General features: G+C 44.6%; 2 protein-coding genes across 2 annotated transcripts; one reads left to right on the forward strand and one right to left on the reverse strand.

Annotated features, from left to right (window-relative positions):
- Positions 1-657: 657 nt before the first annotated feature.
- foxe1 (forkhead box E1) lies at positions 658-2351 on the forward strand. Its single transcript, XM_070985275.1, has 2 exons — positions 658-788; positions 868-2351. The coding sequence occupies exon 2, from the start codon at positions 994-996 to the stop codon at positions 2083-2085; it is 1092 nt and encodes a 363-aa protein (XP_070841376.1). The 5' UTR covers positions 658-788; positions 868-993; the 3' UTR covers positions 2086-2351.
- A 2404-nt stretch (positions 2352-4755) lies between these two features.
- spag5 (sperm associated antigen 5) lies at positions 4756-13177 on the reverse strand. The gene is made up of 22 exons (XM_070990864.1): positions 11947-13177; positions 11638-11830; positions 11384-11500; positions 11209-11301; positions 10977-11111; positions 10659-10778; positions 10469-10561; positions 10004-10138; positions 9778-9871; positions 9499-9646; positions 9343-9393; positions 8897-9071; positions 7954-8087; positions 7693-7861; positions 6998-7130; positions 6262-6508; positions 5738-5870; positions 5557-5637; positions 5321-5470; positions 5122-5196; positions 4911-4991; positions 4756-4827 (listed from the first exon to the last, which is right to left on the reverse strand). The coding sequence occupies exons 1-22, from the start codon at positions 13101-13103 to the stop codon at positions 4756-4758; spliced, it is 3786 nt and encodes a 1261-aa protein (XP_070846965.1). The 5' UTR covers positions 13104-13177.
- Positions 13178-15311: the final 2134 nt, after the last annotated feature.

Consider the following 15311-nt stretch of genomic DNA (forward strand, 5'->3'; position numbering starts at 1 on the left):
AAAACATTTACATCTCTTAACACAGCTGGCTGGTCCAACCACTGGCACAAAACAAACAAGGAAGCAAGGTAGAAAAACAACACCTAGGTTAAGTTACCACTAAAGAGGCCTTTTAGTGTTAAACGTCAAAACAGCGTGGACCATTTTGGACTTTTTAAAGTAAACTGAGGTCGGCCCTAAAGGGAAATTTGAATCTGAAGAGGAAACAGTGATTGCTTTGATGGTTCTGCTGTAGAAAACATCTGGTAGGAAATCAAAGGTGAAAACTGAAAATTCTGCATGCACTTTTTTTTTTATATATGTAAACAATTAAAACTTTTAAAATGTCAGAAAAGTAGATTCTGGTTTGAAGATATATTAGACAGATTTTTTTATTATTATTTTTGCATTTCAGGCTATCAGACATTTATTATTTCATAAATATTACATCCACACTGAAAATATCTGAAAACGCTTAAAATAGAAATTTCCACCACAAAAGTATGCAGACTTTGTCAAACGTGAACAATAGACTCTTACAAAGCTCAGGTATGTCGAGAGCATGTGATGCTTGAGGGGGTGTGGCCCCTCAGGTGCTCTACGCTCTTCAGGTAACACTGAGTGACTCATTCTCACACACACCTTAAACACCACGCATGGCGCTCGCACACCTTAACTCTTCAGCTCGACCTGCCAACAAACTGTGGGAATAAGCCAAACGAGCGCAGCGTTCAGCGAAACGCGAGCTCTTGGAAAAGCACGTTACCTCCTCTGCACCTGGAGAGCTGCAGGACCTGGACTCAGAGACAGTGAGTTATCAGACACTCGTGTGATCTTTGGAGCAGGATCGTGTGCTGAGCTGAGCTTGTTTTGATTCCTACTGTGCAGGATTTTATCTGTCACCTGAGGGAGCTTCATCTAAGCAGTGGAAGTACTCGCTCTGTGCAGCATCTGCAGTAAAACCACTGTATAATCTCACTTTGTAGTCTTTTACGGCACTTTTTTGAGCTGTCCATGACAATGCCTGTGGTCAAAGTGGAGAAAGACCCTTCAGCAGACAACACCTCGTCGGCCTCCAACCCTCCACTGCAGACAGAGGAGCAGCCAAGAGGCCGGAGAAGGAAGAGACCTCTCCAGCGAGGGAAACCCCCCTACAGCTACATCGCGCTCATTTCCATGGCCATTGCTAACTCCCCTGACCGCAAGCTGACTTTGGGGGGCATCTACAAATTCATCACAGAGCGCTTCCCCTTCTACAGAGACAATTCAAAGAAATGGCAGAACTCCATCCGCCATAATTTGACTCTCAATGACTGCTTTATCAAGATCCCTCGAGAGCCAGGGCGGCCAGGGAAGGGCAACTACTGGGCTTTAGACCCAAACGCAGAGGACATGTTTGAAAGCGGCAGCTTCCTGAGACGCAGGAAAAGGTTTAAGCGCTGTGACTTCAGCACCTACACCTCATACGTCCACGAGGCACCAGTTTTCTCTCCTGTCCAGATTGCCAGATCAGCTGCATACGCCAACTCCGTCTACCCCAACATGACGGTCAGTCCGACCTACGGCCAGCAGCTGCCCTCTGCCTACTACCCCTCTTCATCTCCTCCTGGGTTTGGACCAGCTCAGACCCGCATGTTCAGCATCAATAACCTTATAGGGCACCCAAGTCCAGCCAGCATGCTGGGGGGTCAAGGTCCAGAAGCGATGCAGCAGCCCAACCGGAGCTTCAGTCCTGAGGGGCATCCAAATGGATCCAGTCCCTGCAGCCTGGGAGCGTTCCAGAGCCAGCCATGCGGAGGGGGTGTATCATCTCGCTCCACGCATCCCGGGTTCACTTACTCTGGGCCGAACGGCCACCCACACCCCCATACACACCAGGGCTCGTATGGACAGGGCCACACCCAGGGGTACGCAGTGACGGGGCGCCTCCATTCCTCAGCCCACGGGTCTGCAGAGCCCATGGACCATTACGGCAGGGTCTCCCCGGTGCAGCTGGGCTCTTTCTCCCAGTACAGCAGCGCTGCAGGTCCCATCTCCAACACCGGGGGTTACCTGAGACACCCCACATACCCGGGGAATATGGACAGGTTTGTGTCTGCCATCTGAGCTTCTGACACCAGAGACCCGAGCATCTCACCTCCTTCATCAGAGACTTGAGACGGCACCAAGTGAGCCAAACACGACTGTTTCTCTTTGTTCGTGACGTTTATTAAAGATAAAACTAAACAGACTGAGTAAAAAAAAACTTTCCTGACACAACTGTGATTGAAAACATGAACCCTACAACCCAATTTCCATATCGCTGGTAATTTGCTTTGAGATAGACGCTGTAAACTTGAATTTAAGGTCACGGCCTCGTCACAGCACGTGAGAGGGTGAAATCCATCCAGCGTGCGTGGTTGCGAGCTTTTTCCTTTTGCCGTGAATTGAATGTGCAAGTATAATATTTACATCACTGGTGAGTTCAAGTGACAGACTTTGAAACATTTGAATAAATTATTGTGCTTCATGGCTTTGCAATAAGTGGCTTGTATGAAGAACATCAGCTTTAGTATATTTGCATGTATTTTGTTGCCAAATGAAAATGCATATGAGGTTGGCTTTTTGGAAATAAACAACATTTTGTTCTTCGAGAATAAAACACATTTCTGCTGCATTATTGGTCTCACAATTTAAGCAATTGTGCCAAAATGTCAAACCAGAATTGCTATTTTTAAAACATCCAAGGGGGAAATGGTGGTTTACGTCCACATATTGAATTTAAATCAATTATATTTGTAAGTTATAGTTTAACTATAATATATTAAAAATTAACAAGGACCAGCGGATGGACACATTTGCCACGAGGAACAAAAAAATTCCCTCCGACATGTTTTTCTTTTGTGCTCGCGTTGCTTTCTTGGCGGTTTCAGCTCAGCTGGTTTGAAGTGTTGTCTGGAGCCGCAGTATTATCAGCCACTGTGACCGGCCTCAATTATCGTGTGCAGACATCAACACGGCTCTTAGACAGACAGACACAGTTAATCTACCAGAGACCCACTAATCAAGAAAATGAATTGACTTGTAACACGATATTTCAGCCTGTAAAGTTAAGCAGCACGAGTCCTTTATCTCCACGCCAGGAACCTCCTTCACACAGTCTGCATATCTGACAAGATGGGACTCGTAAGGAAATGCTTCATTATAGTGAAGACTCTTCAATTTCCTATCAGAAAACAAGCTCTGTTGACAGATATGACTTCTTTTTTTTCCAACAAGGCATTCTTAGTTAAAAGCATCCCAGTTTTTCTTAAAATCTTAAAATCTGTGTGGATTAAACGATAGCAGTCAGCAGCAAGCGTTGAAGTCTGATAATGTTCAAAAGGTGATTGGTTTAAGATAAACGTGACAGCGGCGATAAACAGCAAAGATCTGGATGACAAAAACCACCAAAGCACACATCACGCTCATCTGAATCTGAACTTTTCATGCAGCCACACGCGAGTTTAAATTCATCTGGACATGGAAACACACCACGACAGCACCGGAGCCAGCTGACGACTGACAGGCTTTGATTTGGAGGAAGTTCTGTATGTTTAAAGTATTTTAACAGAGATACTGTGTGAACTGCAGGAGGACACGACAGATTATCAGAATGAAGATTTGCATTTCGCTTATTTCTTAGGTGGCATGAAGTAACACACACACGCACAAACACACACAGGAAAAGCATTAATTTAGCCTTTCTACTTTAGTTACATTACCACCTCTTATGTTCCTGCATCTACAGTTAAACCTAAAAAACTTCAATAATTAAAATCCACAAAAAAAAAAAAGTTACCTCCAAACGTGGCTGTGTACCAATGAAAATGCTGCACACTCAGAAAAACAGCCACAGCATAAAAAACAAAGTTAAATGAAATAAGCCTGTTTGCACACAGACTGCACAGATCTGTCTCACATGCAGAAAAAGCTACAAACTGCCTCTGTGTGAATTATAATCGTGGACATTTAAAACAGTTTCATTCACCTGCTGCTGTTGGTCTTGCAAACGCTGTCCCACCGCTGACTGGGCAGACAGCCAATCACAGTTTAGGATGACGGGGCAGCACCTGAGAAGGCCGAACAGACTTCACCTCCGGCTTACGGGCCTGGTCGTCTGATGGCTTGAACTAAATACAGTATCAAAAATATTACAAAAATATAGCACATTTTATATACGACCCCAAGTCCAAAAAGGTTGAGAGTTAAATATAAAAGAAACAGAATGTGATCATTTTCATCACTGATTGCTTCATTGATTTCTGTAAATATCTGTTATTGTGAATCTGATGCAGCAACACGTTTCACAGACTGGGAAACATGTGGAACGCTCCAAAAACACCTGTTTGGATCATTCCACAGGTAAACAGGCTGATTGGTAACAGGTGAGAGGATCATGATTGGGTATGAAAGGCTCAGTCGATCATCAGGATGGAGCGAGGTTCACCACTTTGTGAACACATGACTGGATGAAGGTTACTGCATTCTGTTTTTATTTAGGTTTTTTGTTTACTTTTTTGAAATCCTGATTGTAAAACTAACTTTAAATATTAACAAACACGGTTGGTGACATTTTGAAATCTGACCTTTGCTGCTGTCATTGCTCATAAAATGAAAAAAAAAAAAGATCACAAATATAAGAAACAAAGACAACTTTTTTTTATTTAAATCATACTAAAAAATGCGAACAGTTACAGCCACAAGAAGCTAAAACATAACAGACATAAATAGAACAAACACACGCTAACAGACACGTCAGCCGATGTACTCGACGAGCTGCTGGAGCTGCTCGTTGCTCTTCACGGCGTCCGGCAGGGACAGCAGCGTCTGTGTGGACAAAACACTCGTCAAACACGCACAAACGCAGTATTTACAGAAGGAAGACGAGCGACGTGGGAAGCAGCTCTCACCTCTCTGATTTTACTGATCATGTTGCTTAACATCTGAAGCTCGTTCTCACTTTTCTGTTGGTTGGTCTGGTGGATGATTTGCTGTGAGAGACGTTACAGCGTCACGAACAGACCGGGTGACGTCTTATTCGACAGTTTAGCTTACAGAGATGCTGGTGTTCTGTACTCAGCAGTACCCATAACTACTGCAGTATGCCGAGCAGATACTTACGTGTCTTTTAGCTCTTTCGAGGAGTTTAACTCTGGCCTGCTCCACCTCCTGAAGGCTCAGCTTCAGCCTCTCCACCTAGAGACAAACCAGAGAGCCATGTGAGTGAGAATGAGGATTAAACCTGAAGTGTTGGCTCCTAAAAAAGTATTTTAGTGCATCTGTGTGCAGCCCCTCTCACAGCCTGGTGGCAGGCTAGTACCTCTTTCAGTAACTGGATCTTCTCCTCCATGAAATGTGCCGGAGGAGCTGACTGGTCTCCAGTTTTCCTCAGCTCCGCTCGCAGGAACTGAGACTCCACCTGCGACTGCTGGAGGGAACGACGGAGCTCGACCACCTCCTTCCGCAGCTCCTATGAAGAACAACATTAATGAAAACACACAGACACACACACACGCAGTGTGGATAGGTGTGTGTTTTGTGGATTTTGGGCCTCACATTACTGTCAGCCTTGTATTTCTGGAGAAATTCTTGGGTCTCTTGTATTTCTGACATCAGCTTTGTCATCGTTTTGTCATCCTGTGCAAAGAGAAAATGCTTTTCTTAGCTCAAGAAGTTCACTCCCATCAGTCTGCACACAGGTGAAGTCAACACAGGTGAGACGAGCGGCAGTTCTCACCTGAGCTTTCTGCTGCAGTGCCTGACTTCCTCTCTCAGCCAGGCTGTTCAGACGGCTGACCTGACGCTGGAGCTCCAACACCTCAGCCTGGTGTCTGCTGTTTGCAGCCTGCTGCTCCACCTTCAGGCCGCAGCTGGAACAACGTTCATTGCTCTCAGACATGTTGTTTAGGTACAGTACAGACTCTCTCACCTACATGATCAATGACTTGTTTGAGTCATGTTTTCTACACAAAAAGACCAAATATTCCTCAGTTTCAGCTTCTCAACTGTGAAGATTTGCTGCTTCAACATAGACCAAACTATAAACAAATAAGTAAATAAAATGATCCAATCAGCTACATTAGTGCATTAATCAAACAACTGACTATAAAAAACTTTTTGTCAAACAAAAATCAAACATTTTCTAGTTCCAGTTTTCCAAATGTGAGAATTTTCTTCTTTTTTGTTCGATGACACTGTAAACTGAATATCTGTGCTACGGCTGCAGTTTGCAGCCTTTTAGCTCTCATCTTCATCACTTACATGGTGTCGTGCAGCTCCTCCAGCTGAGCGTCTTTACGCTGCCGCACTGACTTCAGGGTGCTGATGAGCTCTGTGACGGTGCTGTCCAGGCTGGCGAACAGGTCTGTAACGCCACTCTGCTCGTCCTCCTCCGGCTCAAACTCTGCTGCGCTCAGAGGCTTTTTAGGGGTGACGGCGGCGATGCGGACGAAGGCGCTCGACTCACTGAACAGAGTTCCACACTGTGGCTCAGGCGTGTCTGAGGGGGCTGAAGACAGTGAACTACGACTTAGATTTTCCTTTGTCCAACGTCTTCAGAGGACATTTGAGCCCTCTGTGAGCTGAGTTAGGTTTTTCTCATGTATGTAAGCAATCATGGCCCCTGTAGCCAAAAGTCGAGCTCTGCAAATCAAATGCTTCTAAACTGCTCGGAGACGAGTTCATTCAAAATGACATATTAGGTACATTTTAGAAAATGATGGTCATATTTATTATCTGCAGGGAAAAGGTGATATTTGCAAGAAAAGATAATGTAGAACAAACATGAAGAATCACAGAGAATTATACAAAACAGTGATTACTAACAAAGTTACCTTTGGTAAATGGACTCTTAATTTTCCCTCACAGCATAATTTCTACTGTCCACTTTCAGAGGGGACACACATAAGACAAAGGTCCCAGAGCAGAAAGTGTTTTCTTAGTTTGACACTTCATAACAATTTGGATAAAGCATCACATGCCGTCTGAGCTGCAGTACCTGGTCCAGCTGCGTCCTCCTCCGTCTCAGCTGTTAATGCCACCATGATGCTGTCGACAAAGGAGCTGGAGGGGTGACGCCGCTCCACGTTGTGGACTGGCTCAGGCTCTCCATCCTTTGGTGGTTCTGATGCCTGAAAAGTAAGACATATAAGCCTGAATGAAGGAAATGTGTTCATTTAAGGATAGCTTTAAAATTTGTAAACCATGAACTTCAACGCCACACGTATTGAGAACTGAAGAGTATCTATGTGTAGAATAAACAGTATCTATGTGTAGAATAAACAGTATCTATATATAGAATAAACAATATCTATGTGTAGAATAAACAATATCTATGTGTAGAATAAACAATATCTATGTGTAGAATAAACAGTATCTATGTGTAGAATAAACAGTATCTATGTATAGGATAAACAGTATCTATATATAGAATAAACAGTATCTATGTGTAGAATAAACAGTATCTATATATAGAATAAACAGTATCTATGTGTAGAATAAACAGTATCTATATATAGAATAAACAGTATCTATGTATAGGATACACAGTAAGCATGGGCACACATGAAAGTGAGACACTGGTGGTGAGCTCTGGCTCTGGCTCTGGCTCTGGCTCTGGCTCTGGCTCTGGCTCTGGCTCTGGCTCTGGCTCTGGCTCTGCTTTAGGTTGCTTCAGCAGCTCTTAGGTGTCACCTGGTCATCGAGCGCTGCGTTCAGTTCGTCGGTCAGCCCTCGCAGTTTGTGAAGCAGCAGAGTGATTTCAGTGATGGCCTGTCCCTGCTTCTCTCTGAGCTCCAGCTGGGTTGCGCTGGCTGTGGACCTCGTGGTTTCCAGCTCCTCCTGCAAACTCCTGTTCTCCAGTCTGCATCACACACACACGCACACACAGACAAGTTATCCTTTGGACTCGTTTCCTTTTACTTCATATTAGTTGCTACCTTCACTTAAACTTACTGGAGTTGAGCGAGTTCTGCTTTTAGGTCCTCACACTGGATGTTCCTCTCCCGGAGCGCTTGCAGGTTGGTCCTCAGCATACGCTCACTTTCAGCCACCTGCTCCCTCGTCAACTCGTTCTCCATCTGCAAGAACTGACACGCACGCAGAAACAATACATGAAACCAGAAATACGCCATGACACAGAGGTCACTCAACATGTTCTGTGCAGTTTAATTAAAAATAGACACGGTGTGTATTCTCTGCAGAGAAACGGTGGAATCACGAGAGAAAAGCTGCGATGAGCCGCAGCAGAACGCTGATGCAGACGTTTTACGCCCTGTCATCAGGACAGCTTACAGAGCTACAGTGCATCAAATCTGCTCTCCAGTCTTGATCTTCCGGGCAGCAAATAATTGCTAAAGCTTTCCAAAACGTTTGCAGTGAAAGCTAAAAATCAATTGTGTGGGCAAAGAAAGTCAACTTCATGTTGGCTAACAGCACAAGTTTATTATGTGCATGAGAAGTGAGAGCTAGACTACAAGCAGATTGAGTAACCAGCTTTAGGACTGTACTGAATAGCCTGAAGCTTCATTCATAGCATTGACATTAACCATTCTATTAAAATCAGGTGTTCCTGCACAAATAAGATAAATATTATGCTAGACTTATATTATTAGTATTATACTATGTGTAGAATCACGTTCCAGTGGGGGCTGCATAGGATTGTTTCTGACTCATGTGACTCAATTTCCATTAAGTCCAGAGCGCTGTTGAGTCTGAAAGTCAACTATAGAAAGATGCCAAAGAAAGATGACGTGTGGTACGGCTCTGATAAACTTAAAGAAGTGAAACCGAGGCAGGTCACACTTTGCAAACATCTGGCTCTCAGATAAGAGGGTGTAAATGACAGAAACATTCAAAGCCAAGACTCTAAAAAAGTGCTGCCACAGTACAAACTAACCTCGTTCATCTCCCGGACTCCACTGAGTTGCGTGCAGACATCCCGGAGCTGCTGGATCTCCACGCTCTGAGACTGTGAGAGCGCCTCCAGCCGACCACGCTGCTCCTCGCTTTGAGACAGACTCTGACTTAACTCATTCACGCGCTGCTCCGACTGACCCAGAGACATCTCCAACCTAGACGCAGACAAAACGCAGGCAGTGTGCTTCAGCTGCAGCATTTTAGGGAACATTTCCTAAAACTGTCATCATTCAAGCAGTTGAAGTGTGGATACCCAAACAGGTCATCTTACCGAATGGGTTCCGAATGCATTTAGTAATATAAAGAATAGGATATAAAGAGGTACGTGACAAAGATTTTGCTGCAGGTTTTAACAAAGATCAACTTTTCTTCACTCATTTTTGGCTTTGTTGAGACGTTCTTGATAAAACTATCTTCAACACTTACTCGTTTGATCTGTCCTTGGCTTGCTGGATGTCCTTCCATGACTGCTGCAACCTAAAAAAAAAAAAAAGACATTTTCAGCACCTGCATGCTGCAGTTCGGTGAACTTCTTCAAGCTCCCACTTGATAAAACATGACATATGTTGTGGGTGTTCATACTTTGTGGTCTCTGCAGCAAGAGCCTGTTCCAAGAAGGTGTAGGAGGCCAAAGTGGAGGAAACGGTGGCAGACAGCTCCGTCACCTTCCTCTCCAGCTGACCTCTCTCTTCCTCTCTTTCTGTTAGCTTCTGACGCAGCACGCCCATCTCTGAAAAGGTACGTTAGTGATTTTACAGGCTGATAAAGAAACTGTACTTACTGCTTATAGAACAGCTTAAAAAGAGAAGGAACAAAAAGACCAAAGCCAGTGAAAACACTGTTTTGTTTGCTTTTTTTTACCTGAGGTGAGAATTGTCACCTGCAGACTAAAATCACTAATCTGCTCTCTGGCAGTTTGTAGATTCACGTTAGTTCGGTTCCACTCTTCTTCGATCTGTTGAGCACAAATTCATTTCAATTTAAAACGTAATCATCTTCTCGATTTGCAGCCATCATCGTTCTCACAGGACAAGCATGAAAGAGTCACAGAGCAACACGCGCCCCGGTTAAATTCACGCCGTCGGACCTGCTCTCGCTCTTCCACGGCTTGGTGTCTTGCAGAGATGTGCTCGTCTCGCTCTCTCAAAGCAACGGCCGCCTTCTCGTTCAGCTGCAGAAGCAGAGGAGCCGTTTTCTGCAGGAGGCCTCTGACTGTGCAGAGCTGTGAAGAGACATGAAAGCATCTGTTAGTATGAGCGTTAACTGCATTTAAAACAAAGTTAAAGCTGCTGTCGCTGTTCAGACACCACGTAACAGGAAAATGATAAGAAGGTACAGCTGTGTAATGAAATGTGAGCGAATGTCAGATCAAACTACAATTGACACTAAACAGTTTAGAACAAAACACTGTTGATGCTGTTTTTAGTCCTCTGACATCAGATTCTGACACTTTCTGCTCATCTTATCTTTCACGGCGTCCGGCAGATTGTGACTTTGGGAAATTGTTAGATTGCTGATTAGAGTCTCTTCTAAAAAGATGCATTGAACGTACTTCTGTCATCAAACTGGACTGTTCCTCTATGGTTGTAGACAAAACACCCGAAACAGCATTCAGCGTTTCAGTGTAGGCCTGGTTTAATGCGACCTGCACCAGTGGAGAAAGAGAGAAATGAAACACATTCTGAAGGAAGTTATGCTGAACAGATTGTGTCGAGCTGTTCTGTTTCTGCCTGCTCTGTTACCTGTTCTGGGTAAGTCCGGTCCAGGGCAGCTAACAGTTCTTCCTGAGACCCCACAATCCTCTCCAGCTCTGAGATTTCTTTTGCACAGTGTGTCCTCAGCTGCTCCATCGCACTGAAGGCCTGGAAACAGACAACCACACACACCGAATGCTCCTGGAATGAAGAATGCTATGAAAAAGCATGTCACCAGGTCAAAAATTAACGTTAATATTCTCCATGAGATGTAAAAACTACAACTCCAGCTGTCATGGAGCTAGAGACAAAACATACATTGACCTTCTACGGTCACATTAACGACAGATTCGTCACTGTGCTCACCGCCTCCTTGGCCGTGAAGGCCTCCTCCATCTGCACCCTCATGTCATCTCTTTGGTGAAAAGCATCTTTGACCTTCTGCATCATTACTTCCTGGGTCGCCCTTGTTTTCTCAAATAGAGACTTCATCTGACCATACTGAACAACACGGGGAAGAAACACAGTTCACACCCACTGGATGATTACACAAAAACATGCAGATGATGGCAAAAACATGAAGGACATGTTTACATACGTGTGAGAGAAGGCTTTGATGGTCCTCTCTGACAACGTCTCCTATCTGCTTCATGTTAGAGAGAGCAGCATCCGTGTCACAACTCAGAGAAGTCTGTTAGGACAAACGCAGCCTTTCATTGATAAAGCTTAAACTGTTTTGCATCACAGAACATGTGTCATTGTTTGTGTCTTACCATGGAGACCTTCATGGCCTGCATGCACTGGATAAGGTTCTGCAGAGAACTCCCATCGAGCTCCAACTCACTAATCCTGCTCAGAGCCTCCACATATAGGTCTCTGTACATGGTGGTCTATGTAAAGTATAAAACAGATAATCCTTTGAACCAGAATTTGTGAAACGGAGTGATGAACTAAAAAAAAAACTCAAGAAGTCATCATAGTGAAAGAATCAAATCTACAAAAGTACAAACTCTGAAGGTGTTGTTACCTGACTGAGCTCGGTGTGGTCTGTCTGCACGAGTTTCTCTCTGAGGTCTGAAGGTGTAGGACCTGCAGAAGGACTTCCTTGTGTCCTGGCTGTGGCCAACTGCTGCACCAGAGCCTCCACCATGATCATGCTAGACCTTAACCTCTGCTCCAGCTCTTGTCTGGGGAGACACTCTAGGCTGCCTGGAGGTACACTGAGAGAGTCAACAAAAGGAAACAGTGAGAGGAGGACAGAGAAAACACAGAAAGCTGAATTTGTAATGATAAAGTCTAAGTTTTATGAACTAGCTAATCCAGAGACGACACTTACTTCCACAGGAGCGGGTCGGTCAGAGTGCAGGAATCAACCACAGTGAAATCCCTCTTTCTCTCAAACTGACCAGATGTATTTACGCTGCGGTCTTCCCATTTCATCGGAGTGGTGCCCACACAGACACTGTGGGATTCTGCAGGAGGAGCTTGTGCCAATGGGACCGTGATGGCAGCAGGAGGAGGAACGTGAGCAGCAGGACCCATCTTTCCCGACGCCAAGAAGAGGAACTCTGCCATCTGCCGAAGCTGCTGCTGGAGGGGGCCATCTGGAATCAGAGGGATATCCAGAACTGGCTTGTCCGCTTCAGGCTGAGGCAAAGCACAAGGCTTCACTCCCACATCCTCTTCTAGCTCAGTGACTGGGCTTGGCTGGGCTTTGAAACCTAGTGCTGTAGAATTTAACAGAGGACGTGGCATGGGGCTTTCCAAGTGCTCTGCCCATAAACCAGTGGGGTCGACATTAACAGGAGCCAAAAAGCTCTTTTCAGCCTCAAGAGCAGAATCGTCAGACAAAAACTGGTCAGCAGCAGGATTGCTACGAGCCTTTAACACAGAGAGAGAGGCTCTCCTGACAACTGGACTGAGGAGTCCGAACTTCAGAACTGACGCGACTGAGGGACACTCTGATAGCACTTTCAAAACATCAGGGAGCTTTTCTGCAGAGTTACAAAGAACAGGTCCGTTTCCAGATGAGCCGAGAGCACTGTCTTTGGCCTCACAGGACTCAGAGGATCCACCGCTGAGGAGCATTCGAGAGACTTGTTCCAGCACTTCCACAGGTGTAGGAGTCTTTGCAGAGGCTGCAAGGTGGCTGCAGACTGAAGGCAACGCTATGTCGCCAGGATGCACTGAGTCCTTTTTTGAGGTTTCTTGCATGAGAGAGTTACAAGATTCATCATCCGACGCCTTTAAAGATGTGTTAGTCAGTGAAGAAGTACTGACAGCTGGTGGGTCAGTCTCTTCCACAACTTCTCTGTTTTCTATGAGGCTGTTAGGGCATTCATAGTTATCTTGAACGTGATCCTGTGTAACTGAAGTAGGTACACTGCTGTCACCCACTGGCTGGCAGATGACAGCATGGTTGTCAGGCAGAGGGGACGTCCTCTGAGACAATTGGATGCCATCTGATTCTTCAGTCTCATTTCTGGCACTCATGAAAGAGCCATATGTAATATCCTCTTGTCTGTCAGCTTGGCTGTGAGGGCTCACCAAGCTAATGTGTTTTACCTCATCCACAACATCAAGGCTGAATTGTGATGGTTCTTCAGTAGAAGCACTTAGGGTTGATGGATAACTTTCAGTATTACAGTATGGGTGATCTAAATGATCTTCACCGTTTTGCACATCCTGGTCACTAGCTAACATGCCTGGATCTATACCATAATCGCATGACTCACTGTGAGCAGCAGTTTGGTCAGCTGGTAGAGGAACAGTCTCATCTGCAAGTTTGGTGCAATCTGAAATTTGAATCTCACCTCCAGTGCAGTTAAATGACTTGAAGGTTACATCACTCGGTCCATTAGCAGGCTCTTCAGAACTATTTGTGGTTTCAGACGAGGTGGTGATGACACAAACACCATTTTCACTACTGCTGTAGGGATGATCTGCATGTCCTGCTTCACACAGTTGTCCACAAACGGAGAGATTGGTTGAATTCACACTGGTGTCTTGTAAAGGTTCACCAAGCTGTGCCTTGGGCAGAGGAATGGTCTCATCTTGTTGTCTGGTGACATCAGAAACTTCCACCTCACCACCATCACAGGCAAAGGATTTCCAAGTGACATCTGTCTCCCTACAGAAATCATGCTGAAAATCTTTGAAATCTTGTGTGGCACGTTTATCATCCAAGTCTCCAGAAGCCAGTTGAATGTTTGAAATTTCACAGAGACACTCAGCATCGATGTCAACCAGGGAAGCATCTTTCATCTCAGGATTGTGATACGGATGTTCTACATGGTGACTGAACGACTGAACTAATATACTGTCAGAAATGACTGTTTCTTCTGTTTCACAAGTGTTTTTCATAGATTGATCCTCCTCTAAAATAATACTCTCTTCTGCACGCACTGAAGAGCTTAAAACCTCAACCTCCCCACCAGGACAGATGAAGGATTTAAATGTTACATCTCCAAGTCCACGAGCTGCCTCAGAGATTAGCATGTCAATAGGTGAAGCGTTGGTGTGTATCATTTCAGTGGATGGAGACTGTGAGTGGGGCTCTGGGTCACATAGAGGAACGTCACCCTGTTGATTAAAGTTAATGCAGTTTAAGAAAAAGTAACAAAGACACTGAAAACAACAGGATCATTTCCAGATTTTAGCATAAGCCCACCTTTGTCGTTTTTACAACATCAGCACTGAGCAGTGATTTTGACTTGAAGCTCGATGATGGAGTTGACAGATGCAGCATTTCATTCTCAAGACTTCTCAGAGGGGTGCGCTGTCCACATCTGCTTAAAGGCTAACATCAACACACGTCAAAGAGAATATAATCAGCTTTCTCAGCCATAATTCAACAACAAAACTGCGCATAACGGACCACAAATGTCTTACCAAGCCTTCCCCACTGGAGCTTGACTTCCTGGAGGACATTATTCTGGATTGCTGGGAAACAGCTTGCACAACTGCAAATGAAGACAAACAATTTACTATTTAACGTGTTTTTAAGACAGAGTTGGTTAAACTGTGTGGTGGGCTCTTACGTTAAGCCGGTTTCTAGCTAGCTAAGAAGCTAACGTTACTGACATTATGTTACGTATCCAGTGCTGGCAGTTGGCTAGAAACAGCCTTATTAGCGCATTCATAATAACTAATCAAACCCAACTTGAATGTATAAGGAATTATCAAACATTTTAATAACGAGTTGCTAAGAATTATGTTATCATGGGCGAAGGACAACAAACTCCTAGTTATAAAAGCGTTACCGAAGTCGTCAGACATCATAAGTTAGGTTCACTGAAGTTGCTTTACACACCGCACAGCGTCAGTTAACGAACAGTTCAAATTAACCAAACAATGAAATCATATAAAACCTTTTTCAACTTTTCAATTCTCACCAGCAAACCTCAGCCAACGCTGTAAAAGTGTTTAAAAGAGGATAAACAATCCTAGCGTTGAGCTGCCACCAACCGCGTTTCATTCAAAACACAACTGTCAGCTCTGCTATTGGTTGGTTTCTCTTCTTCGGTTGTTGGGTAACACACTGGGCGGAAGTACGGTAGTGTACACCACGCACTGCTGCCCCCAACAGGAAGTGAATGTCACTACTCCAGGGCGTTTTTGTTGCTGGTATAAAATCTGTTACACAGAACATGTATTTTTTTTTCTCTATAATTTTGAGCCTGAACACAAAAATAGCATCTT

Source organism: Chaetodon trifascialis, chromosome 2 (genome assembly GCF_039877785.1).
Source record: "Chaetodon trifascialis isolate fChaTrf1 chromosome 2, fChaTrf1.hap1, whole genome shotgun sequence".
Lineage (NCBI taxonomy): Eukaryota > Metazoa > Chordata > Actinopteri > Chaetodontiformes > Chaetodontidae > Chaetodon > Chaetodon trifascialis.